General features: G+C 47.4%; 1 protein-coding gene across 2 annotated transcripts in view; it reads left to right on the forward strand.

The window, feature by feature from the left end:
* The window catches only part of PITPNC1 (phosphatidylinositol transfer protein cytoplasmic 1), a 222,981-nt gene that overhangs the window by 162,764 nt on the left and 32,233 nt on the right, over positions 1 to 27,984 (forward strand). For both annotated transcript variants that reach the window (XM_045835968.1, XM_045835969.1), the window contains exon 6: positions 15,794 to 15,889. In XM_045835968.1, the coding sequence (XP_045691924.1) occupies positions 15,794 to 15,889 (96 nt within the window). The remainder of the gene's footprint in view (positions 1 to 15,793; positions 15,890 to 27,984) is intronic.

The raw sequence follows: 27,984 nt of genomic DNA on the forward strand, positions 1-27,984 counted from the left end.
TTTTCATTATTGCTTCGAGAGAGGGAGAAATATCAATTTGTCGTTCCACTTATTTATGCATTCATTGGTTTATTCTTGTATGTGCCCTGACCAGGGACCAAACCCACAACCTTGACGTATCAGGACAACGCTCTAACCAACTGAGCCACATGGCTGAGGCACAGTCTTTTCTTAACAAAGATTTCAAGTAGAAGAAATTGCATTAGTAGCTCCTAATTTCTGTCATTCCTCTTAATTATATTAGTGGCGAGTAAAGGCAATACAGTAAGTCCTTGTGCTTGTTGTGGGTTGTGCCTGGGAGTCATAATGACAATAAAAGAATAAGTAATGGGCAGGAAGACAGCTCTTCAAACCAGGCAAGGCACTCCTCCAGTGCCAGGCAGAAAAATGCCCCCTGCGGTCGTCAGGAAATCAGGTGAATTCAGGAGACACTCAGGGAGCTCCTGTCAGGGGCCAGAACCAAAGCAGAATACCTAACACTTACAGTTAAGAGAGCATTGTTCTATATTTATCTTAATTAATATTCATAACATCTTAAGGTGGACATTATTATGCTCTGCTGTTGAGAGGTATTTCAATACATTGCCCAAGGCCACACAATTAATAACTGACAAAACGGAGGGCCCAGTCTTATAACTGCATATCCTTTGCTTTTTCCACACTCCACCCCAGCTGCCCAGAAGCAGATCCTATGGCCAGATTGGACCTGTGGGAGGTGTCAGCGATGAAAGCGTTCTGCCCTAAACTGTATCTGAGTTCATGAAACAATGGACAATAGGTGATAAATGGGGGAATTATTCAGTAGTTTGGTTGAAAAGACTTCAGTATGTAAACAAGTCTTATGTAAGTCTTACAGAAAACCAGGGTTAAGAGGAATGAGGAGAATAAAGAGGCAAACGCTGTCATTTCTCTTCTCTCTCTCTCTCTCTTTAATTATTAAGACAAGTGATCCTTTTTTACCCGAACTCAAATTCAGACGCCTTCAAAGGGATGTTTATAGAATGAAGCCTTGAAGAGAAAACTGGCTTTTCCTAAAAGCTCTAAAGGGGCCCCTTATAGGCCAAGAAGCCCCGTTTAGGATGAGTAGCCTTGAGAGGAGAGGTTTGTAAGTGCAGGCTGGCGTGCCCGGGCCACACCTGCGTGACCAGGCGAGGAGTGAGGACTCGTCGCCTGGAAGACTGTATGCCCATCTCAGGAACATTTTTAAAGCTGAGCTTCATAATGGAAATGCTGACACAACCTGCTATCAGCAGCCACGATATTAAACAGGCACAAAGCCAACAGCACTGGCTCAGAGCCAGGGACGAGAGATTAGCATCACAAGTAAGAGATTTTAGACTCTGGGCCAGGAGAGTTCTTTTTTCCTTTTCATTAAATAATAATAAAAAGGGAGAGAAAAAGACAGAAAAAAAGGAGGAAAGGTGCAAAGAATTCTTGTTTAGCAACCCTCCATCAGATTGTTCTGGAATATCCAGATAAGCATAGAAACAAACCATTGTCTGTCTGAAAATTTGGCAGTTGCTTGACCTTACAACAGTCCCTGCAAAAACCCTAGCAACTGGCTCCAGTCTGCTGTCCTTGGTTGGCCCACGTGCAGAATGGGTACGTTACCTCCAGCAGAGGATCAGCAAGGCCCATTTTCCCACTTGGAGTTCAGGGAAACAGCACTAGGGCAAAAATTTGGGGTGCTTCCTCCTCGCCCTGTGGAACTCTGAGGAAGAAATGTGCAGTGGTTGTGAAACCATAAAGGTGTTCACTCTGCCTGTCACTGCCAGGACCAATAAGTAGAGGTTAAGGGTTGAGTCTTTATGGGAGCTTTATTCAGATGCCGGTGATCTGAGAAGATGGCAGGTTATGTACCCTCAAAACTATCTTAACATCTCATCTCAAGCCCACCTTTTTATAAGGAGAAGAAAAGGGTTAGTAAGGAGTTTGGGGGTGGGGGCAAAGGTTAAGTGTTGCAGCCCAGCCAAAATTTTCCTGGTGCTTTTTTATCTGTTGATCAACTATTCTTTATCTGCATCACTGACAGTCCCTCCTGGAACACAACAGCTCAGATACCTGGTCCATTGCTTGCAGATCCCCCTGGGGCACAAGGTTGAACTGCCTGTCTACGTCTTGGAGTCACATGGTCATGCATTCCAGTTCCTGGAATAACAGCTTTCCATAGGCATTAGTCACTTAAGCCTATCAACTATGACTGAAGCTAAAATCTTTAACTCTTTTGAGATCAGTTGGAAGTGGGTGGCACCTGCTCTCTGGAATGATGGAGCATCATTATGGGGCCCAAGGAGACCTCTTACGAGATAGCACCTGTCCACCAAGCTGTTTCTTCTACATTTTGGGAGAGGGAGCCAGTTCTAGGAGTTACATGATGTAGCAGAAACAAGGTAGCATTTTCCAAGAGAACTCTCCATCTCGGGGCATGTGGCACTGACTGCCCAGAGCCTGACCGCTGTGGAGGGGCAGGAGCTTTTTGGTTGCAAGTAACTCCTAAGACTGAATGGCGCGCCCGCCCAGTTTTCCTGCTCCACACTTGCTTCTGGCATTTTGCTTTCTCCAAACCAGCAGACAATTTCTTATGACCTTTTAAACTTTTTATTTAAAAACCTTTTAAACTTAGAGAGAAGTTGCAAAAATAATACAGTGTTCTAGACCACCAGTTGTTAACCTTTTTCTACATCTGCTTTCTCTCTCTGTCTCTCCATAAATGTTACCATATTTTTTCCCAGAACCCTTTGGGAGTAACTTGCAGACACCATGACCCTCTTGACCCTTAAACACTTCAGTATACACACCTGAGAACAAGGACTTTTCCTTATGTAACTGTAGTGCAATGGCTAAGTTCTGGAAGCTTAACGTTGATGCAATACTATGATCTGATGTAGTCCTATTTATGTTTTGCCTGTTGTCCCAAAAATGACTTTTATAGTGAACAACAATAAAAACCCTTCATGATTCATGTTCCAGTGCAAGCACACACATTGCATTGAGTTGTTACTTTCTGTGGGTGTCTTTAATCCCGAGCAGTTGTTCAGCTTTGTCTTTCTTGACACCAATGCTTCGGGAAGCCCAGGCCATGTTTTGTGGATGCCCTTCCTTCTTGGTTTTCTGACTTGTGCTCTCATGATTACAATCAGACGGTACATCTCTGACCAGAATGCTGTGTTAGCAATAATGGGTCTTCATGGACTTTTGTCCTTTCCCATACCGTGTGGCTTCCCTGTGTTCTGTTTTCTGGCCTTTGGGAAGATTTTGATCACCTTCGGTTTTCTAAGCCATGTTCATCACCCAGCTGGCATGGGGGCCGAGTGTGAGGGATTGGCTGAGGCTCAGGCTGACAGGTGTTCAACCCTGGAGAAGGAAGGTGGCTGCTTGCTCTGAAAAGTCACCCTGAGTGACAAGAAAGCAGAGGCAATGGTGGGCTTCTGAGCTGGCCTCTAACTTTTGCAAACTGCCCGTGAAGCCTTAACAGGGTCATTCAGAGCAGAAGTAGGAGGCCAAATTCCCCACCTCCATTTGCCTTTTGTACCCAAGCTGCTGAGCTTGGGAATTCTGTTTGGATGGCATTTCACATCCATCCTCTCTTCTCCATTTTAACTACAGTGGCCCTGGTTGAGGTCCTTGTCTCTTTTCTACAGCACTGTTGCACTAAACCCATCTCCCCCGAGCTATGTGCAGGATCCATTTAAACCCCAGATCTGATGATCTCACAGTGGCCTCCATTGCCAGGAGGGAATTCTGTTCTGCCATTTCTTTATCCTGTATTCCCCACCTTAAGTTTCTATTCCCCACAATATTGGATGTTTATAGACTCTTTAGCATCAGCATCACCTGGGACCTTATTAGAATCTCAGGCCCCACTTCAGACTCACTGAACCAGGGCCTGCATCTTAGCAAGCTCCCCCAGGTGATTTGTGTGCCTGTTAAAGTACGAACAGTGCTTTTTAGAACATGCCGGAAGGCAAGTTCTGTGCAAGGTCTTAGGTTGCCCCTTAGGCTCTGGTCATTGGTACTGAAGCATGATTCTCAAACTATTCTTTGATCCAAGTGATCCAGCCCCTAAAATTAAAATTTACAATTATATTTTCTAATTTGCAGAAAAGGAAATTTAGTGGATGGGACTTATCTTAATTCTTTTTTTTCTCACCCAAACATTTTCTAAACTTCGACATCTGCCACTTACTAGCTACCAAGATGTCATCTGCTAGCACAACAATGCTAATGTTAGAACTGAAAGTTGATGGCATTTAGCCAACAGTTCAAATGCTAAAATTCGGTTGAAGAATGCACCAATCAGTGAGATTCTTCCGTTGTACAGCATGTTCCCCACTGCCCCTAGGGCCACATGTGCTCCTAGTGCTTGGGCTTTCAACGGGCAGTGACCATCTTTTTAGTAGGGCTCCTGAGAGGCTGCTAGCCCAGGTGTGCAGAATTCAATGAAATGAAAGACTTCTGCAGTCACTTGTCAATTTCATTTCATCTTCCACATGGCCGCCTGATAGAGAAATGTATTTTAAAACAAAAGTCACGGTGAGTCTGCCACCACTTGCTAGATTGGGTTTTAGTCTGGAAGATTTCAAAAGCCTAAAGGTTCAACCTTTGAGTGGTATTGATTTGTGACCCTCTAATTTAGCAACAACTGAGACAAACCACTTACTAGTGGCAGTGTTCGCCTGGCAGTTCCATCAAGGAGCAGGGCACTGGGGTCTCTGGGAGCTCAAGAAATAACCAAATGTTATCCCCAGAAATGAATCCATATTAACTGTATGCATTGTTGCTTTACTTAAAGGTAATCAATCAAGAAAGGTGTGGCAGAGGCCATGACCTTGAAGGATGAGTTGGTATGACCCAGACAGATGGGGTTGGTGGGAAGGAGCCTTCAGAGCAAAAGGTAGAGCAAGATCCAGGACATGGAAGGTTGAAATAGTGAGTTGTTAAGAAGTTTAACATGCCCAGAGGGGTGAGTGGGGCGTACTTGGAGCCAGGAAGAGAGAAAGGAGGACAATCCTAGGCAGTGTGGGTGGAAACGTGGAGGCAAATATACTAATTCCGTATATTTGTGTAGCATTTGGGGTTTTCTTACCACCTTCACACCCATTACCTGGTCCTGGTGGGGTAGGACACGAAGAATGCTCAACCAGATGGTGAAGTGGGGAACTGGAGGGGTTTCTCGGGCCGTAGAACTTGCAAGTCACGGAGCCAAGAGTAGAACCAGCTATTTTGACTCCTAGGCTGTGGTCTTTATACCATAAACTGATATGTTCCAGGGGTGATAACGAAACTGTTCTAGCATATTGGGAAGAAAACCTCATATATAGGTGGATGGATGGATGGATGGATGAATGGATGGGGTGTGGAAACCAGAGTCTCAAGAGAAAGGGAGCTTAGGGGTCCTGCAGTTGTCCAGGTGAGGTAGAGAATAGAAGGTCAGTCAGGGAGATGGACTGGTCAGATGTAGAGCCAGTGGAATTAATAGGACTGTGTGCCTGACCAGATAGATAGGAGAATGAGAAAGAAATAAGAGCCTCGGATGACCCCCAAGTCTCCACCTGGGTGATTAAAGGTCCACAAGAGGAGGTGCCAACTGACACCTTAGAGCCGAAGGGGTAGGGCTGGAGATGATGGGTGTAACTTCGAATATGTTAATTTTGAGCAAAACCAGAGACTGATGTCCCATGGTGAGTTGTTCTCCAGAGGCCTGGGAATCAGGAAAAGTGTCTGGGGTGTAGAGGAGATTTGTTAGGTCGTTAACAATCAAAGATGAACATTTCATTATAGGTGTTCACTGGAGTATTATAAACCACATGATAAAAAAAAGAGAAAAGACAGGACCAAATGGAGAGGTCTTAAACATTAACTGTGGGAAAACTGGTTCATTATGTTACAGACACATAATGAAATGTGATTCAGACCTTAAAAATGAGTGCTGACCTTGCGGTGATCCCCCGCCCCCGCCCCCAGCTCTGCCCCCTTTCAATGAGACCAACCCCTGACATGGATGGGCACTTACCATGGCCAGATCAAAGTGAAGTGGGCTTTATCTGCTGTAGGTCATTGAGTCCCCACTGCTGCCCAGGGAGGATGCTGCCTGGACTTCACAGATGAGAACAGTGAGGTCCAGCTGTCCTCGGTAGCATCCCCGGGTCACCCAGCTGAGCAGCACAACCAGGTCTCGGGCCCAGGTCTGCTGACGCGGGCCTCCAGGCTCACCACCACCGTGCTGTGTGTCCTCTCTCTGCAGTTGTCTGACTACGTTTTCCATGACGAGGGAGTGTTATGATAAGGGAAGAAGAAGAGGTTGAGAGCTGGTCCGTCCCAGGAGGAATGACACCGCAGGCTCCTCCTCACTGGGGGAAACAAGGACAGGCCCTTTTGGGGGCTGATTATGTCTCCACCTTGGGCAAGGCTCAGACAGCCGACCCTTCCCATCTGCTGGGCCACGTCTGCTTACCCATGCCTGGAGAGCTCCTTCTGGAGCCTTCTGTCAGGTGCCTGGGGCAGGTCTATGGAGCTCACCCAGGAGGCCTAGCGTAGTCCCTGACTTTGCCTTAGGAGGTATTAGAACCTATCCATGCAGAAGGAAAAACCACAAAGAATACAACCTACCAGGAAAATGCAACAATCTGTTCTTTCACTTTGTTTTTTTCTGACAGTTGCTGCAGCATCTATCAGGAGCCTTCAGGGGTCTGGGGCTGGTGCCTATCTCATTGTTTTGCCCAGAGAGGCAGTCCCTGAAGTACCTGTGGGTACCTGATTGGTGAACAAGAGAAGGAAACTGTGGCCTCTGGCGAGTGAGGCTGCTGGCAGCCTTCTCGTCACTCTCCTGTCTTTTGACTTCCCAGTGTGGCCCCCGCAGCGTGCAGGCCTCAGCAGGCCCTCTCTCTCGGTATTTTATTATCTCCCCTCGAGACCCAGCTGGTGGCTTCTCCGGGACGAGCAAGCACCAGTCATTTCTCTGTGTCAGGAACTCTGCCTCTCTGCAAAGGACTCATTGTTTAGGCTCAAACAAGGTTTGGGGGGAAGGACAGGGATCAGAGTGACCTTGCAGTGGCCAGCCCCAGAAACGGAGGCTGTTGAAGGCTGTCCCCAAGCAAGCCTGCGAATATTTAACGCTTCCAGGTTAAATATTGCTTCGTCAGCTTGAGAAAACCGGCAGTTCTAGTTCCCAGAGACCACCCTGCGAATTGAAATAAGAAGGAACTGGGAGAAATTGAAACTATATTAAGCTCAGCTTCTGAAGCTTATTTGGGAGGCGTATTGATCCTACTGCGGGGAAACCGTAGAGTGTCTCAGGTGCCAGGATCTACACGTGGCTGCGTGACATGTGGCCCGATCTGGTGACACGGTCTGTGTGTCCGAAGGGGGCCTCGGCCCAGAGGAAGGATTTGGATGGAGGCTGCTCTGTCCCAAAATTAGACCAAGCTTATGAAAAGAGCCTTGTTACAGCCACCCTGGGAACCGTAACTTAGAAGCTTGTTTGTGCCATAAAAGCCTTTTAGTAAATGAATGGAGTGTAGCATTTGTGACCCTCTGCGTTACTTTCACGTACTCTCCTGTCCTTTTCGTAAGTAGTGGCCGGGACCCGGAGCACCTTATTAGAACACTGTTATGACTCTGTTCCTTGTCAGTCACCGTGTCACTTTGATTACCGTCTCTTGTACTTTCTTCCTCACCTTTCAACTCACCCAAATGAGCCTGGGTTCACCCTTGTCCCCTTGACTTCAGGTCACGGTGTAAAGTGGTCCTCCACCCTCCACTGGTTTGCTGGGGCTCTTTCTAGACACAAAATCTGGGCTAGAAAGACTGTTCTTCCCCCTCGAAGGGATCGTGCTGTGAATTCATATCCACTTTGCTATGCCTGTGCCCTGCAATCATCCTGCCCCTTCCCCAGGCAGCCTTTCCTCATCTCCCGGTTGTGCTCGTCCGCCAGGCGCGTTTAGCAGCAGCACTTTATTTTCAGCTTCACTGGTGAGCAGTGCCCGGTGCTATTCCTGTCCTTCTGTCTCTTCTGTTGTCATCAGGTCTCTGTCTGTTGTTGTTTTTATTTTTTTAATCTTCTGCAACCTTTGAAGCGGGTAGAGAGAGGGGAAGGACAAACCTCCACCATTGGCTCACATTAAAGAGAAAAATTGTCCATGGCACTTGTTGAGGACGGGAAGGCCAATTTCATTCAAGGGGACGACACCGGGGTGGTATGTGTGGGGGGGGGGTGCAGATGGGGCCCAGTTCTGAGCGAAGCAAGACCAGGGGAGATGTGCAGGCAAGGCTGGGTGGGGGGGGAACGCATGGATAGAAGGAGGATTCTTGCTAAAACTGGACCATCGATCCAAGGACAGAGCCCAAGGGCAAGGCCTAGTCGAACAGAAGACCTGGAGGGGCCTGACTGAGGTTTTGTTCGTCACCAGAAACTGGTGGCTTGAAACAACAGAAAATTGATTCCGGGCAGTTCTGGAGTCTGGAAGTCTGAAGTCAGGGTGTCAGCAGGGCCTCGCCCCCGGTGTAGATTCAGGGAAGCACCTTTCCCCGTTTCTTCCAGAAAATGGGGCTCCAGGCACTCCCTTGTCCTTACATGATCTTTTCCTTACATATCTCTTCATGTCCTCTTACAAGGACACTCACTAGCGATGGGATTTAGGGGCCATCCTAAACCCAGGATGATTTCATTTCAAAATCCTTGCTCCATTCAAGCTGCTGTAACAATACCACCGACGAGGAGGCTTATAAACATAAATTCATTTTTTTACAGTCTGGAGGCTGCAAGTCCAAGATCAGGGTGCCAGCGTGGTTGTGTTCTGAGTTGCCGACTGTCAACCTCTTGCTCAGCCCTCACATTGACAGGAGAGTCTAGGGAGCTTGATGGAGTCTTTCCTGGAGCATTGATCCCATTTGTGAAGGCTCCCCACCCATGACCCAAGCACCTTCCAAACCCCCCCCCTCCTAATACTGTCACATCGGGCAATAGACTGCAACATATGAATTCAGGGGGACACAAATATTCAGTCCATAGCAATCCTTAACTGGTTATGTCCCCAAAGACCCTATTTCCAAATATGGTCGCATTCTGAAATTTCTGGTGGGCATGAATTTGGGCGAGACACAATTCCATCCATAACAGGAATATTCATCCATTTGCTTATAATGAAGATTTAAGCTCTGGCCAGTGTGGCTCAGTGGATTGAGTGCCAGCCTGTGAACCTAAGAGTTGCCAGTTCAATTCCCAGTAGGGGGGATGTGAGGGGCAACCACATATTGATGTTTCTCTTGCTCTCTTTCTCCCTCCCTTCCTCTTTATCCAAAAATAAAATAACTAAAAATCTTTAAAAATAACTAAGATTTAACATACACCCTGCAACCCAGCAATCCCACTCCCGGGTAGGCACCCTAAAGAAATGAAAACTTGTGTTCATGTAAAAATCTGTCCACGAATGCTTTCAGCAGCTCTGCTCATAATTGCCCCGGACAAGAATGGGTGTGGATAAACAAACTGTTCCACCTGCACCCAGTGGAGCACTGCTTAGCTATAATGTTTGGACTCTGATTTGCACAACAATGGGATGACTGGCAAAGGCAGTAGTAGGCTTACTGAGAGGCTTAGTGAAAGGCGTCTTTTTAACTCAAAGGGTTAAAGCCTGTGAGGGCTGGGCAGTGGAAAGAGTGACTATAAATTCTCTTCTGGGGTGAAGACGTTGTTCTGTATCTTAGTGTACTGCTGGGTACAAGAATCTATACAGGTGTTAAAATTCATAAAACTGTATACTCCAAAAAATCAATAAAAAATTATTGTTTATAGTGGCAAGGAGTCTAAAATGAAAAGCAGGGATCAACATATCTTATGGAAGGGATTAAGTTGTCATTTATTTTTTGCGATAACCGGCTAGCACTAAATTTTGTATAAAGTTAATTTTTGAAATTTTGTCTGTCCCACAATAGAGGTATTGAAGGATTGAGTATAACCTTTATGGGTAGTTGCTGATTTTTTTTCCTTACACTTGTTTCTGTTTCTTTCAAATTAAAAATATCTAGTTCCTGTGAATCTTTGTTTATTTTTTAAATTTGTATTTGTTGTTTTATTTTAGAGAGAGAGAGAGAGAGGGTCAGGAGGGGGAGAGGGAGAGAAACATCCATTTGTTGTTTGACATATTTTTGCATTCATGGGTTGATCCTTGTATGTGCCCTTACATGGAATCAAACCCACAACCTGTTTATTTCTATCTTAATGGCAATGTTACATGCTCTTGGGTTGGGTCGTATAGTGTCCCTGTTTATGAGACAGTCACAGTTGAATTGTGTAGGCATGAAAATGTTCTTGGTGAGAATACCAGTGGAGATGGGGTAATAAAATGATGAATTTCCTCATCATTAACTTGAACTTTTTTTTTTTACCAGCCCTAAGTGCTTTTCAGGCCCTCCTCCCCACGGCCCCGTCTTCCCCTCACCCTCCCCACCCCCCCAGGTGTGTTGCTGTTAGATAATAATCAGTAAACGGGCCCCATGTGCCTTATATGTTAGCGAGGGACCAGCATCTACCTACCACCCTCCACCTAACCAGTGACCACTTTACCGATCCACAGCACTGAAATGAAGCATTGTTAAAACAATAACTGTGCTTCCAGTGTGGCTGCTTGCTGAATTCTTTGTTGTGTCTTAGTAAATTGCTTCCCCCTGGGACCTCCCAAGTGCAGCAAAATAAAGTGAGAGGAGAATGGTGGCTTAGCTGGGATTCTTTGTACCTTTAATCATTTCTGAAGCATAAAACGGGATGACTAGTAGATTTGTCTCCAGATCCCTACTCATTGACCATCCCTACCTTGCATCCTTGGTAACCTGGGCAGATGGCAGGAAGGTAAAATCCACACAGCACTAAGCTTGGATCTTTTTCTCCCCATCAATTTTTTTTAATAATAGCCTTTATTTTTTTAGAGCAGTTTTAGGTTTACGGAAAGATTGTGCAGAAAGTACAGAGCGTTCCCATCTAAACTTGGACCTTAAACCACCGAAGTTACTATTACAGAGGAAGGGGCTGCAGAATCCACAAGTCCCAGGATTGTGTGTTTCTGAAAAGCTGTAGGACACAGAGGTCTCCCTCCACGGGCTGTAATGAGAGATCACAAAATTTAGAAGCAAAACAAGAGAGATTACAAAAATCTAGACACTCCTGTCCAGGGAATAAGTTTAGTGCATGGTTAGAACAAAGCCCCTATCTGTCAATGCACCTTTCCCTCCTGACCTATGACCGCAAGACTCGGCATTTGCCTGTATTAAATGTGGAACACCTCCCTTTCTCCATCCCACCACCCCTGTGTATACCCTCTGGGGAAACCTGTTTTACGAATGGAGTTATTAGTGGCTACATAATCGTTCATCAAATGGATTTACCATCATTTCCTTGGCCATTCTCCCATACTGGGATATTTAAGCTGTTTGCTTTCTTTCTCTGTATTTTTTTTTCTTGCCATTACAATAATGTCTCAGTGAATATCTTTCTGCATAAGGCTTTCCCTTTACTTAATATTCTAAAGATAAATTTTCAAAACTTAAGCTTACTAGGTCAAAATATATGAAGATTTTAAAGGTGTTTGATACTTAATGGTCATAATGGTTGACCCCCCCAAAAGGGTAACTTATTTTCTTTATATTTTGGAATCTATAAGACAGTAGTTAGCCCTGGCTGGTGTGACTCAGTGGATTGAGCACGGGCTGCGAACCAAAGGGTCGTTGGTTCAATTCCCAGTCAGGGCACATGCCTGGGTTGCAGGCCAGGTCCCCAGTAGGTGGCGCATGAAAGGCAGCTACACATTGATGTTTCTCTCCATCTCTCCTTCCCCTCTCTCTAAAAATTAATACTTTTTTATATATATATTTAAACAGTATTTATTTGGGACACTTGCCTTCTCACTGTAGTACTGCTCAGGTCATATGCGATGTAGTATTGCTCAGGACTTTGTGTATGGTGTGTTCATTGCCTAGTGGGGAGAGGAATAGGAGAGTCAACCAGATTGGCTCTGAAATCCACTGCAGATGATTCGTAGGTGGGCATGTCCCTGATAAATAACCAAAGATGGGAACGTTAGGGGATACAGGGAAGGCACAACAGTTATTGTACAATAACTCCGAAACCCAGCTGCCATCCCAGAAAGAAACAAATTCTGCCCAAGGCCTGAGGGTGCGTAACACCTGTGTTAGGTGTGATCCTGTCAGAGATGCATCTTCTCCTAAAGCTATCTCAGCAGAGGTGGTGGTTGGACCGGAGTTCTGACAGCTGCTGTCACTACCCCAAGGGAAGCACAATTGAATACTTATTCGTGCTGTTTTCCCTGGGGGCCTGGCTAAGCCTCTGTCTGTCTGTAACAGTGTTGGCTTCATTCTGGATTGCGCCCTAAACTGAGAGTGAAGATTAGACTGTTTCACCCTGGCTGTGGCCTCTGATGACACTCCATCGTGGCCACCCCCACTTCCTCTGTGAGCCACCCAAGTTGGCTGGCTGTGGAGTGAAGGGGCAGAAAAGAACTGAGCCAGAGAGCGAGCCCTGGGACACTGACATGACCCCAAGGTCACTCCACATCACAGACATTTTAACCAGGAACAATGTTCGTGGTGATCTGGGGCATTGATCTCAACCTCACTGGGACCACAGATCTCTTTGATAATCAGATGAAAACAGTCAGTCTCTCCAGAAAAGTGCACAGTCCCAAATTCTTCCCCAAAGGGGTACAATTGCAGGGCGTTTCACAACTTTCTGACCCCAGCTGTCAACACTAAGCCTCTTAGTTTGCAGAGGAGGATACGGAGGCCGGGGGGCCGGGGGGGGGGGGTGCAGGTCCTTGCCCAAGGTCACGCAGAGGAGGTAACTGAGTTCACACTCAGATCTCCTGGTTCCCAGTGTAGGGCCTGTCAGCCAAGGCCAGGAGGGCTCCACTCGACACTGAGCCCTGTGTGGGAATTGTGGAACGTCAGGGTACTTACCACCAGGGAACTAGAACTAGGGCTCGTGAAAGGAAACTAAAATCATTTAGGAAGCAATATTCCTGCCATACACTTCTCTTTGGAAAGCAGAATCTACTGCCTTCCATTAATTCAGAAGGCACTTGTTGAGAACCTAAGGGCATCTCCTAAAATCTCTAATCATTGGGAGATTATTTATTTATTGGAAATTATGACTCTGTGATCTAAAGCTTAAAGGAAGCTGTTGATGTTCTCAAAGTGATTTTTTGTGACTTTGTTCAAGTGGTGGGAACCCCACTCCAAAATGTTCACTGCAAAGGCGCTTGGTATTTCACCGGCTTTAATACAAGGGTTAAATATCATGTTAATGAAGGAGACCAGAGTTTGAACTAAAGGGTACCTACTGCAGCCTCAGCTACTCGACAAAGACAAGAAAAGCTCCAAGTCTTTGGGGACATACATCTTATAAGTAGCAGTGGGAGAACCAGATTCCAGTTTCATCCTTCTGGAAAGAAGCAGGAAGCACTCTTGACTGATAGGTATCTTCTCGGTTGGGGACCAAGAGGCAGCTTTCTACCATGGGAGGAACCCGCTAATGAAGGCTGGAGACTTGCCCTGAAACAGAGCTTCTTTGTTGGGGAAGATCACCCAAGGAAGAACAAACTTAGAAGGGGCCCCTCTCCATGGCTGGGACTCAGACTCTGTTGGAGAAGTCACGGTCATGGCCCACAGAATGGTGGGGAAGTGTGCAGGGTTGTCTGGACCAGTGCTGGCCCACAGCTGCTGGGCAGCCGAGAACAGCCCTCCGGATGCAGGTCAGATAAGACTGATGGCAGGTGTGTGGGGTCGGAGCACTGCAACCAATGCAAGGCCTGGAGTGCATGGTGCTGCATCCAGAGGGCCACGGGGAAGGCCAGGGCTGCAAGGTCACCAAGCAACAAGACACTCCAGACACACAGCTGGGACAGCACCACTGAATGTCCCCATGGACAGATTCTGCAGCAGGAGCAAGATCCACACCAGCAAGAGAAGCCCCCTTCTTCCTGAAGGGGCCCCCTGGTACATGGCTTAAGGGTATACTTGCTATAAAGGAGAAGTGCTTACAGGGTCCAATCCATCATCTCAAAGCAGAGGCCAGGGGGTGAACGTGGAGCTGGGAGGCAGCAGTGTGATAACTGGTGTAATGGGTGATCAAAAATGTTTGAATTAAAGTAGAAAAGCCATATAATCCATCAATAACTCCCTTAACCCCACTTCCCCTTCTTTTGGTCCCTTACATTTTACCACCAATAAATGTCAGACCTCTCTAGCTTCTTTTGTAATTTACTCTCCAGAAGCTCATATCCCTCTGGGGTATTCTGTGTTGTTTTGTTTTCCTTCTGAGGCACAAGTCTTTCTTCTCTTGGCACACACTTCAATGAGTGGGAGAAAACACACAGACGTTCTGAGACCCAGTATTTCATTTCAGAACTTATTTCTCCACTCAAACTCGAGCCTGTTTCCCTACCGTCTCTCTCTTTCATTTCAAAGCAGTCCACCTGTCCCTCTCAAACACTATGGGAGTGTCCCAAAGCACTGGCCCTCAAGTGGCAGTGGAAGGAATCAGCTGATCCAGGAACCAGCCTTTCTCTGCCTTCAAGGAAGATGCAGTGGCCCCTTGGGTCCAACCGTGGAGTTCATCTCCTTGGACAAATTGGAAAGAGGCCAGGTCTCCTGGATGAAAATAAGCGACAGAGCAAACACCAGACTTGGAGGATAATTACCAGCACCAATATTATTCAGAAAGCATTTGGAAAAGAATAATAGTTTCACCTTGAGAATCAAAACAGGAAGAGTATAGCATACAAAGAGGCCTGTGGTGGCTCTCCTGGGAGATCATGTTATTAATAGGCACCAAATTTGTGTCAAGACAATGTTCTTAGGCATCAACCACCCTGTTCTTCCAAAATATTTCATTCCCTTCTGAAGAGTCAGCTTTAATTAGTGTTGACGGATGACTCCCCTGCTGGAATTAGCTCAGCAGCGAAGTGGAGGTTTCGTTAAAACTTCCTGAGAGGACGAAGTGGTTTTGGAAACTTAATCTGTTCACCATCCTTCTGAAGGGCTGGGAAGATCACCCCTTCGGTCCAGAAAAAGTTGGGAGAAGGCAATCTTTCCACCAAAATTTATATCTGTCTATGTGGCTGTCTCACGTGCTTCTTTGCAAGTGATGGACACTGTGGGCCGTGAACCCCAGCATAGACTGGCGGGGAGCCATCTCAGTATCTTTTCAAAACTGTCTTACCCCTGTGTGTTCCAAGGAAACCACGCTCTTAATGAGCAGGAATAATACCATGTGTATCCCTGGGTCATGGGATTGGGGACAATCTTTATTTTCTTCTGTGTATTTGTAGCTTCTGCAGTGAGCATGTATTATTTGTGACATTAAATAGATATAAAGACCCACATTTTTGAATTCTCCAAATCTCAGGCTGCATTACAGCTTTGTCTCTCACCTCTAGCCAGACCCTTTTTGGCCTCCTCACTGCTCCTGTTCAGATTAACTGCCAAAAACCATCAGACATCATTTTGGGAGAGATTTATTTCTTCACTCTTGAACTTCTAAAAACAACCTCCTTTCCTTCCACCAGACGGTGATTGTTGCCACACCTGCCTGCGATGCGGCACAGCACAGGCAGTGAATGAATGAAAACCTTTCACGCTCCCTGCACACCGGGAGGCGGGCGGAAGGCGCCAGCCGGGCCTGGAGCCACGTGAAAATGCTCTGCAGGGTGTTATTCCACCCGCGGGCACCTTGAGGATGTCACCTGGTCTCCCTAACGTTTGATGTGTTGCTCTACTCTTTCAGATTTTTGACAATGAAGCCAAAGACCTGGAGAGAGAAGTTTGCTTTATTGACATCGCCTGTGATGAAATTCCAGAACGTTACTACAAAGAATCTGAGGTAAGGCCATAGAGGGGATGACATGTGGAAGAGACTCATTCATTCAACAAATATTATTAAGTCCTTCCTAACCTGGGAGACTTCCTTCTATCTGTCTTTGTGTTGATTCACTTTAGTTTTGCATCTCGCTAGATTCTTAACTGCGGTCCCAAAATGAAGTCCCGATTCCTCAGGGCCCATCATGGGCCCTGGATGTTGCTCAATTTCACTGTAGTCTTCCTGTGTCCCCACTTCTGCCATCGTGCTGGGCAGCAGAATGTCCACAAGGCTGAACCCTCCAACATACTGGCATCCCTTGAAGAGCAGCAGTTACCTCTGGCTTCCTGTTTTTCCAGGCCTCTGCACAGCCTGCTCACCCTCTGTGAGGGCAGGGACTGTTTGATTTGTATCTTTGGAATCTAATGCCCAGAAAATGCTCAGTCTCCTCTGAGTGAGTATTGAAACTTGCTTCTCTCGGCCCAGGACCTTTCTCTCAAAGCAGGAGGCGCTTTCGTAGGGTTTGTCCTTGTTTTGTCTTGACTGAGAATAAATTCAAGAGAATATCTTTCTCTACAGCTTCTACCCTACCACTGTGTGCCACGGTCCAACCTTCTTATGTTTCGGTTGCTGCAAGTCGTCATTTATATGCCGTTAGTATTTTGTGGATGGGGGCTGAGGGAACTTGGGCAATCCCCTTGTAAATAACAGATGCAGGGCTGTTTTAGTTGTTTAGCAACATGCAGCCGATCGCAGTATGTTTGGACTCTGGGCCCCAGACTCGTCCTTGAGCTGAAACACGTGGACCTTGAAACTCTTCTCTTGGGTTCCTGAAGGCTGATTTCAGACACAATAGATAAGCCCATTAAAAATAAATTCCACCTTTGCACAAACTGGGCTGCCAATGGGGTTCACGTTTTTCTGCCTCCACAGTTCCAGATTAATTTGGGTATAAAGGTCTAACCTGAGCTTAGCAAATACCAAGCTGCACAATTGCAGGCGTGTGTGCTACAGCTGCCGTCCCTTCCAAGACCAGGAGCGGCTGATGTGAATTGCTCTCGGTTCTACTTAAAGGCTGAGCTTTTTAACGTCATCAGTTTAAACTACACTCAGCAGCCAGCTGCACTTGTGAATTTTCAGAAAAACAAAGTGAAATGCTCTCTGTGTAACATGGGCCTGCTGCAGAGGAGAAGCCCGGCCTCCTCTGTCTCCCTGTACAGAGGAGACGTTTCTGTGGTTTTGTGTCAAGTCCAGCAATACGCACGGGCCTTCAGTGATGTGCAGAGCATTGTGCGATGTATTGGGTGAAGCTGTCCTTCCGGGACATCTGGCCTCTTTGGGAGCTCACGCCTTCCAGAAAAGCACCGTCACCAGAAAACCCTGAACTAGTTTCAGCTCTTCTTAGATCGCCTTGGGGTGGTCCTGCTGTTACTCAGGGAGCTCCCTTCTGATTCCATGGAAAGTCTTAGGACAAATATGGAATACTAACGAGGAAGTCAACAAGCTCCTTTCTGATCAGTGGCGCCTGACTCATTTCCCTGTGCTTCGTGCTCCCAGGGACCCCCACTGGGAAGCTTGTTTGCATCGATACAGACACTCCACTTCGTCTTCCGGCTTCGTAGCCAGTCCTTTCTCTGGGTCATAGTATTATTCTTTTCTGGATGCAGTTTGACCAAGGAAATGAGGGGTGAATAGTCATTCATCCAATAGTTTTTCACTGGGTACTCACTGAGTGTGACATACAGTGCTAAGATGGGGACATGGCATTGGGCAGAAGGGACACTGAGGGTCCCTTTCCTCAGGACACCCCCCCCCCACATCCAGCAACAGAGACATACAATAAAAAAATAATCACATGCGTACGCAAAGGGAAACTGAATTTGGAAGGAGGAGATTGGGAAAGATGTTCTGGAGGAAATGATGTGCTGAGCCCCTACAGGATGGAGAGTGCTGGGGCGCTGAGCTCCAAGCGGAGGTAGCAGCATGCGTGGGAGCCCCGAGGTGGCGCAAATGAGGCAGCAAGAGAAGGCTAGGGCGACAGTGAAACAAGGAAGAACGGCACCTGGGAGGCTGGACTGGGGGGGGCAGGCCTGCGTAAAGACACGTAGATTTTATTCCATTCAAGAGCAAGCGAATGCCTTTTAAGAAATCAAATGATATGGTTTGATTCATCCTTTTGGAAGATTGCTCTGGATGGAGTGTGGCCTGGAAGGGAGCAGAGTAGAAGCCAGGAAACCCCCGAGGTCATTGGCACGGTCTGCGTTATTGGTTATTTAGATTCTGTGGCGGCTCGGACCGGAGGGCTAGGAGCAGATGGTTGTAAGGTACATTTTGAAGGCAGAATTGACAGGGATTAGGTCTGGACTGGATGTGAATATGAGGGAAAAAGGAGAGTCAGGGTAACCTTAAGGCTTATGGCTTAGACAGCCGGTAGGTGGGGATGAGAAGAGAAATGATTTTGGAGAAAGACGGATGGACCCTGTGATGCCAGTGAGACATCTAGGACGAACAGAAAAGCTCCTGAAGCTTAGACAAGAGAGCTGGGCTGGAGACAAACTCAGGAGTGTTTCACTAACAGAAGGTATTTGAAATCCTGGGTATGAGTGAGAGGGAGACAGTGTAAAGTATAACGGTAAAGGGGCTCAGGTGCAAGCACTGAGGAATGGCAGCATTTGGGGAGCAGGAAGAGGATGGGGAAACCCCAGGAGTCTTCCAAGAATCAGCCAGAGAATTAGGAGAAAAACAAGGAGAGTGTACAAGGAAGGCAAGTGTCAAGAGGAAGAGCGATCACACTCTTGCTGTCGTGAGATCCAGTAGGATGACAATGGAAAACTGTCCTGAGACAAACGGTCTCAGATGGGGGCAGTCTTGCCCCACAAGGATGCTTATGATGTCTGGAGAAATTTGTGGTTGTCACAACTTGGGAGTGCTACTGGCAAGTAGTGTGTAGGAGCCAGAGATACTGCTAAACATCCTATGATGCAGTGGTCCCCAACCTTTTGGGCACCAGGGACTGGTTTTGTGGAGGACAATTTTCCCATTGTCCAGGGCAGGGGAGTGGTTTCAGGATGCGCTTAATTCAAGCGCATTACAGTCAAGCTCACCTCCTGCTGTGCAGCCCAGTTCCTAACAGGCCCAGACTGGTACCCATCCACGGCCTGGAGGTGGGGGACCCCTGCTAGAATGCACCAAACAGCCCCCACAACAAAGAGCTATCTGGCCCTAAATGTCAGTAGTGCCAAGACTAGGAACCCTGCCCTAGAGGCAAAGGTTACTGGGGTGAAATGGAAGTCTCAATTCAGCTCATCACACCCAGAGCCACCCCACCTGCCCTGGAGTCTTCGGGTTACTTAATGGGTGTGGGAGAAAGAGGGCACAGACCACTCAGTACAGCACACTTGTCAAGGATGGCTTCCCAGATCGCCACCCTGCGTTACAGGTAGAATTCTTCCTGCAGTTAGACCTCAAAGGAAAACTCATAATTGCAGGCATAATTGAGAGCCTGCAATAAAATCTTAGAAAAAGGACGCGCTGTGGGACTGACTCCCTTGTGACCCCAATCCCACCATCCTTCAACCTCCAGAATCCAGACTGCAGTGGGAATCCACCGAAAGGGAGAGACGTGAGTTTCCTAGGCTGTTTTCAGTTGAGTGTTGCTAACCAGGGACTGAAAATAACAACCAATTCAGAAGGCAAACTATCTCCAAATAAATGTCTACTCAGTACACTGTAAATAATTAACACCCCCTTCCCCACCCCAAGAGTTTCCTTCTAAAATAAAATCTAACCATGTCACTTTCTGCTTAAAACCCCTTAAAACCCCTTGCTGCCTGGGAGGAAGCCCAGCCCCTTAGCATGGCCCTCTGCCTTCTCCACGCCCCGGTCCTCCCCACCTCTGTGCCACTCCCCTGGGGAGCATCCAGCCATTCCTCCTTAGAGGGCAGCTCAAACACGACCTCTCCAGGGGGCCTTCCTGGGCATCCCGCACCCCAGCCCACTGTCAGCGGAGTTCTGGTCTGTGGATTCTAGATCGTGCTAGCTTGTGCTAGCTCACAAGTTATATCAAGAGTTCCATGAAGACAAGAGTTGTCTTCTCTGTCACCACGTGTCAGCAGCTGGTACGGTGCTGGCACACAGCAGATGCTCACGTAATGGTTGTTGAATGAGTGAGTGAAAGCCATGGGCTTTATTTTTCCTTCCAGCATCCACAATTTCAGAGCGAGCGCCATCAAAGAAAATGAATTGGTTGCCATTAAGCTAACAGTTGTGAATCAGAGCTCCATTTTTTTCTAAAATCTGAGGCACACAGCTTTACGGGGTTTTTTTTTTCTCAATCCATCTTTATAAGTTGACTGTGTCAGCATCATAAATAGGAATGCATTTTCTGTGGAGCAAGCTGCAGTGCCAGTGGGCTGAATCTGCTCGGGGATTTTTGATGCTTAGGAATTCAGACCTGGGTTATCTAGGTCACTTCCCTCCACCCAGCTGCCGTCACACGTGCCACCATCCAGACCCAAGAAAAGCACTCTTTTCTTTTTCCATTTCTCTTTGGAAGCCTCCCAGCCACACAATCAAGAATGCTGCTCTCCATAAGGTGACCGGAGCTGGGAATTTTCCTCTGGGTGCCCTCTGCCTGGTGGCTCTCGTGCCGCCCATAGCCAGGGACCCAGACAGACGCTGGCGGCCCAGGATCAGCTCATTGCCTTGCCCGGTGGTCTCCGTGTTCTCTTTTTTCCAGAGTTGCTGTTTCCTATCCACCTTCAGGGCCTGAGCTTCACCTCTCTAGAACCTCTTCCTCTCAAGTTTTGTTCTTTCATATCCATTGCAGAACTCTGTGGGGCGTCACTGTATTTAAAAAAAAATCAGTGTGATTTCTCAGGCACAGAGAGTACACCCATCCGTCTCAACACAGCCCCACCAAGGCCCTGTCCCCGTCAGAGTCAGAAAGCTCGCATTAGCACCACCAACGCCGCAAACAGGAGGTGAGGCCAAAATCCGAGCAGGTTGTGCTTGTTATGTGGTTGATATGTGGGTTGTTGCCTCTTACCAAGACTCCCATCCCGACCCTTTGAAGCTCTGCCATGGTTTCCAGGCAAACATCGCAGCCCAGGAAGGAGGAACTCTGTACGCTAAGAACTCTGTTGCAGAACACCCGCAGAGGGGCGTGCAGTGGCCCATACCTGCAAAGCTTAGGGCACAAGGACTCATCTCAACACCTGGCTGAGGGCTAGTGCGGCCTGGACAACCCCCAACAGTTAGTCTTAGAGAGCACTAACTGGGGTGTTTCGTGTTGGCTCATGTATAGTCCATTGCTCTCCCTGCCGGATTCGCTACTGGATTCCAAAGGTTTGGCTTCCTTCAAAAGGCAAGGAGTGACCAGAGAAACGACATCTCTGTCGGCCTCCTCGAGGCTGCCACCCGCAGCTCCTCCAGAGATGCAAATGTGGGGGGCATGGCAGCTTCTGAATTTTCAGACATGCCTTGAGTAGAAAGGGGGGAAAAAGAAAAAAGAAATGTAATTCCCTAGTGAAAGAAGTTTAGAAATAGAGGATTTTTGTGTGTTCGTGGGCTTCATCTTTTTTTAAATCTTCATTGATAAATAAATGTAAAGCAAAGAGGAGTCTCTAGACCAGTGGTTCTCACTATGGGTGAGGTTTGCCCCCCAGGAGACCCCTGGCAAAGTTGGGAGACATTTTTTATTTTTGCCGCTGGGTGGGGCTTGTTTGGCATCTAGTGGCAGAGGCCAGGGTTGCAGCTAAACATCCTACAATATGCAGGCTGCCCCCCGAGCTGCATTATCCAGCCGGAAATGTCAGAAGTGGTGAAGTCAAGAAACCCTGCTATAGACCAATCCAAGGAAAGGAAATTTACTAAAGCCTATTGGCGGCAGGATTCATTCATGAGTTTCTTAATTTGCATTTATTCAGTGCTTGCCCTGTGCCAGGCTCTGTGCTAGGCACTGAGGTAACAAAGGCCATGATTGTGTCTAATCTCTACTGTCCCTTGAACTTGATCCTCTTTTTACAGAAAAAGCAAGTTCCTCTTTCCCTTCATTTTGAGGGGTGTAAAAGGAGTCTCCATCTTACCAGGGATAAGTAGAGCATAGTAATGTTAATGGGGAAATGTACAGTGTTTGGGACCCAGGTAGCAATGAAGGACAAAGGATAACAGCTTTCCTAGAAGCATGGGCCCCTGGAGTGGTACAGTTGAATGCAGAACAGTGCAGGGGAACTTCTGGGCAGAATTTGATTTCGAGCCTTCCGCTGGGTGACCAAGGGAGGGGCCTCTTCCTGTCAGCCCCAGGCTGGAGACAGTCGCCTACACTGAGAAACCCTCAGCAGTCAGTCCGTTGGTCACGCCAATCTAATAAATACCTGTTGAATGCTCTCTTAAGGGAGAGAGAACAGAACAAAGAGAGCTGTATCTAACTTTCCCAGTAACTGTCAGGGGTGAGAGATTAAGTGCTATTTGCTCAGTACGTGGGGCCCCCAGAAAGGGAACAGAGAGACAAGTAAATATTGTCGTACTTAGCCGTACCCTTCAGTACAAAGTGCTTTGTCCAGCCCACTCGGTTCCCTCAAATTAAAAATGTTTTCATTTTGGTCCACATCTTAGCACTTGAGGGTGGTAGAATTTTCACGTAGCTCACAGTGGCCAGATTGGACGCAGCTGCCTCATGCTGGGGTGCGTAGTTGAGTTTAGTTGGTTGTGTTGTTATTGTCGTTTTTCCCCTTTTCCCTCCATCCATCTGTTCCTTTCTGAGAATAGTGCAGCTGTTTCGTGATGGGTTCCAAGTGACTGGGGTGCTGGGTGCCTCTTGGGTAATACGAGGGCTGACTGCACCATTGGTATGGGGAGAGGGGAGGAGGCCTCCACTGCCACCGTGCTCTCTGGCGATCACCCCTAGAAGTGGGGTCCAGGCCTGCAAAGGAGATCAATGGGGGGGCAGAGGCTGGTCCCCAGCAGCTGCTGCATCGCAGGACCCTGGGTGTCACCTCTGCACAGGGTCTGAGGAGGCCAGTGCCGTTAGAGAGGGAGGCACTTGGTGGCGGCTTCCGGAAGTGGCGGGAGCAGTAGATGATAAGGGATACCATGGAAAGAAAGGAGAACATTTTTCAGTGGAAGGTTCTGTCTCTTGCTCCCTCAGAAGCCCAGAATACGCAGGTGTTATTTCCCAAGGGGTCTGCTGTCCTTCCCCGCCCCCCAGTGGCCCCAAGAGGAAAGCAGCATGTGGTGGCCATATCTTCACAAATGGGGAGCCTGGGTGATTGCCTGGGAAACTGGCTTTTTCTCTCCCAGTCCTCCCCTTACATTGCACTGTGCATCTATCCGGGTTGATGGTACTGGGGGAGGGGGGGACAGGGGTTGTCCAGTGGCCAGTCTCCAGCCCAGTGAGAGGCTCAGATGATCTTTGAATGGCTTCCTCTGTGTGGGAATGAGGGTCCATTCAGCCTGGCCAGGAAAGCTGGAAGGAAACGCTGCCATTCCTCAGATCTTCAAGAACAGATCATCTGTGCAGACCCTGTGCAAGGCATTGGATGGGGATGTAGCCTGTGGGACAAAATGAAAGTAGGACACGCAGCTTTAAGAAGCTTAGGGCAGTTGGCAGGAGAAGGCCTCATGACAGCACAGCCTGAGGCAGCCGCAGGAGAAATGCCCCCGGGAGATTCACTCCCTGTGCTTGGTGGTCACCGCATGATGGCAAGGAGGGGCAGCTCTGGACACGGAGGTGGCCAGGGCAGGCCTTCTGAGAGCGGGGGAATCTGAGCCAGGCCTTCAGACAGTGTTTATCTTTATTGTTCATCCGTTCAGAAAGTAGTACGTGATCTTTGTAAAAAAAAACAAACTCCAATGTGCTATAAATAAGTAACATTGAAAACAAACGTCCTGTGACTCCTCATCACACAGATAGCTGTTGCTCAAGTTGGCGTTTATGGTGTTTATACTTAAACATAATGCATAAATTACATTGTTTTGTAAAAATAAACTTACAATGCGCACCACTGTACAACATGCATTTTCTCACTAATGCTAGAAGCTTGCCGTCTCCTGGAGAAGCACGCTTCTCTCTGGCGGGTTGGGTGATGGTGTGTAATGTGCCATTGCCCAGTTATGTCCTCTGTGGGCCTAGCCCCGTTTGGTGGGCACTTAGGTTGTGTCCACTCATTTACTGTTTTAATACTGTAGGAAACATCCTCATGTGACATCCTTTGGGCATTGTTCTAATGTTTCTGAAGAATAAGTTCCAAAAGTGAAATTGTTGCATCAGTGCTAGGTGCAGCCGAAGTGCCCCACTCAAAACCATACTGAATTACCCTCTGACCCGCACCTGCATGGGAGCAAACTGAAGTCTGAAGATGAGAGAGATCGGAAAGTCAGTACAGTGAGGGCAAAGGCAGTGGCCGGGGTAGGAGTCCCAGCGCATTGTCAAGGGGCAGTGGTATCTGTCTGGCTGAGACAGAAGAGCCTTGAGTGTCCAGCCAAGGAATTTGGATTTTTTTATTCCACAAATAGCCTAGGGCTTTCAAAGCAGGGTCATCAGCTGTTATGCTAGGGAGAGAGGCTAGCTCTTCCAGGGGGTGCAGAGGGAGGCTTCTGGACCCCCAGCGGTTTAGGGCCCTCCTGCCCATGAAGCTACTTCTCTCCCTCTTCCGCTACCCCTTTTGTGAACAAATCACCTTCAGCTGTCTTGACAGCAGTAATATTTTGTAACGAAAAGAAGCCTTAGGAAATAAAACGACATGAAACAGTAGTCCAGCCGCCAACAACCCTGGTTACATCATTTTTAAACCAATCATGGGCACCTCATTTCCCAAGGAACAAATAGCTGTTCTCTTTCAGATCTCATTTCTTCCCCATGAAAGAGGGCTGGGTCACCAAGTCTCACCCAAGCACCATGTCTACGGCCGGTTTTTAAAACCCCTGCTGTTCTTTTGGCCTAAAAATGTGGAGCCTACTGACATGTTTTAAGCAAAGCCGATTGTTACTAGCAAAACAGTAGCGCCCGACTCCATCCTGGGAAAAAGTGTTTTGTTTTTAATTTTCCAAGAGAAGAAATTGTTAACTGCCGCAGTAATCTACACGAAGCAGGTCCCCCAGAACTCTGTGCCCAGAGTAGCAGTGGCAGATCTTATCAATTGGATTTGATAGTGAAATGCCAGACCAAGTAGGTCAAACAAAATTAAGGTAAATGAATTCCTAAATATCAGGTCAAAACCAGAGATTCCAAGTCTCTGCCAGGAGTGGGGTTGCTAGTTATGGCATTGAGTCACTGGCTCCACAGAAGGAGGCTTTGAGGAAATGGCTCCATGTCCTAAAAGGAAGGATTCATCCAAGCAAAGCACCCATGGAAGGGAGAAGCGCTTGGGCTTGCTGGAGAGGGGTCGGTGCAGGAGGCAGCCCCTGGAACCCATGCATGGGGGTTCTCAGCCCATGCTTCCCATGTGCCGATGACCCAAGGTAATAAGGGGCCTAGGCTTTGGTCATACAGCCATGGCACTTCATCCTCCCCAGTTACTATATCTTGAACCTCTTCCTCCCTCCAAATAAGTGGGTGGATGGAGAGATGTGATGTGAAGGGCTAGGCAGGGCATTAAAATGACTAGCACTGTCCTCGGCACCTGGTAAGCCTCCTCCCCGCTTTGACTCTGGCATGGACATCGGCAGGTATGTGTGGCTGGGATGGCTGCGCAGTAGAAACCACATGTCTTTGGAAAGTGGCTGCTGTGGATGGTGCTGTGGTACTTTGTTTGCATACTGCTTTTGATTTGTTGGCATGAACAGGGAAGAGAAACAGGGTTGAGTCCAATCACTCCAGTTCTCAAGATCACAGAATCCTCTGCAGGTACAACAAGATCCTTCAGAAAATAGAGCCATTTGTACTGCTGAGACTTTTTTAAAAGGTGTTATTTATACATGTGTTATTATTGTTTGACCTGAATTCAGAATGCTACGTGTCTCTGATACTTTACTTCGAAGAAACCTTAGAAGTTACATTTACTGTTTGTGCGCCAACCCCGGCAGCCTTCGGCCCTGCGGTCCCCGGAGGGTACCCAAGGATCTCTGGTAAATGCACAGGTTTAGGGAAATAGCCCCAGAGCAGAGCCACCCAGCCTTTTTTGTGCCATGACACACGTGGGAAAGGATCTGTTTTGACTGGCATGTCAGGGAGGAGCTCCTGGTCACAGATGACCAGCCCTCAGGGTCAGAAGGTCCAGTCTGTTACCCAAGAGCGGAGAGGAGCACTGTTTTGTCCCGTCTACTATCCATTCAAGGTAGGGCAGCTTCGCTCAGGAGACATCAGTTTTCCGTACTCGGTTTACACCGTTTTATTGTTATTTTAATTTTGTGGAGGGAAAAGGAAATAGCAACCTTAAGCCTGGAAGGCTGCCTGCTCCCCTGCCGAGGGAGGGTCAGTACCATGGAATTCCATGTGCTCCGTTGGGAGTCTGGTAGCATCTGTGGGGTCACATCCCCATGCTCTCCCTGCTGGCCAGTGGCACTGATTACAATACACGTGTTCTCCCAAACTGCTTCTGAGTTGGGGGCTGCCTTTGGATCAACAATCTAAGCTTATTTCCTCCAATCAGAGACTCTAATCAGTGTCCTCCGGGTGCTGTGGCTTGGTGTTGTCTAAGCCCTTCCCCAGCCGACACTTTCCGAGTCTGAGGCTACAACTCTGGGATGAGGGGAGCAGTATTTTTCCCCTTGAAAAGTAAGACCTGGCCCAGTGATTCTCTCTGGCACTTTCTCTATTTATTCAGACTCCAAGTACAACTGTTCAGCTTCTGCTCCAAAAATATCCAGGAAAGCATAGGTGTTATTAAGTCGCTTGTCTTCATCTGTTCTTGTTAAGGGGCTCAAAGAAAGACATGCAATTACTAGGTCATTAACTTGGGCCTCAGAAGTTTCAACAGATTTCTTACAGAATTGCTACACCCAGCTTTAGAGGGATGACGGGAACTAACTTTTGAGAAAAACAAGCCATTTATTCAGTTATATCATTTAACCCTAACAACCCAGTAGGATAGATATCGTCTCCATTTTATAGATGAGGAAACTGAGGCTCAGGGACTCTAAGTAATTGCCGGAAATTTCAGGAAGCCTAGATTCAAACCCCAAAATGTCCAACCCAAAAGATTGTGCTTGCCTTCCCCCACCAAGCTGGCTTCTTCAGATAAAACTCAAGGCACGAGCAACTGTTGTCTGTCCTGGAAAACACACTAGGAGATTTGTTTCCTCCTTGAATGTACCTCATTAACCCAAGTCTCAGTGAGCTTATGAAAGGAGGACCTTGGGGAATCACAGGGTAAGTAGGAAGAGGGGCCTTTCCAGTCCTCAGTTACCCCTCTTAGGTTTAACGATCTAACAGACCTACTCCCCATCCTTTTGGGGGAAATTTCCTTTTTACAAACAGTCCAGAAAATAGCAGATTGGACAAAAGCAAACCTGGTCTGGACAAACAAAAACTGACCATTGTGCAACTGAGTGATGCAGGAACCTACTAAAGGGGCAAAAAGTTAAACCCCGCCCCCCAAGAATACACCCACAGACCCAGCTCAAGAAACATTCCTTGTCTCATTTTCTTATCCCAGCAGTCTTGGAGTTAAATAACTTGCCCAAGTATACACAGGTAGCAGTTGCTGGAGCAGAGATTCGAACCCAGGGCTGTCTCATCCCAAAGCCTTTTCGGGCCCTCCTCGATTCTGCTCCACTGAATCCAGGACCCCGCAGAGGTGCTTCCGGGCCCAGTCAGCATTGAAACATGTTGTGTTATGCATTGAAGGTTGAAATAACCCGAGGAATCCACTTCTCACTTTACCTGCTTATGTATTGGGATTCCAAATGATATCATATTTGGAAAATATGGTTCTAAAGTCAAAATGGGTTTGAAATCTGTTCTGCTTTTAAAATGGAAATCCTTTACTGCTTTCAAATTACAAGTGGATTGGCTTATTGAACATCTCGGTCTCATCTCTGTTCAACAAGTTGGAGGCCCAAGTTTCCCAAAATAATGCAGTACAGAAGGAGCAAGCTCAATTTAGGGACAGCTAATCCCATGCTGATGTCTGTTGCCATGTTGTAACTCATCAGGAATATAGGTTAGTCTGTTACCAGCT

Source organism: Phyllostomus hastatus, unplaced genomic scaffold (genome assembly GCF_019186645.2).
Source record: "Phyllostomus hastatus isolate PE091 unplaced genomic scaffold, TTU_PhHast_1.1 phas_contig_210, whole genome shotgun sequence".
NCBI classification, from domain to species: Eukaryota; Metazoa; Chordata; class Mammalia; order Chiroptera; family Phyllostomidae; genus Phyllostomus; species Phyllostomus hastatus.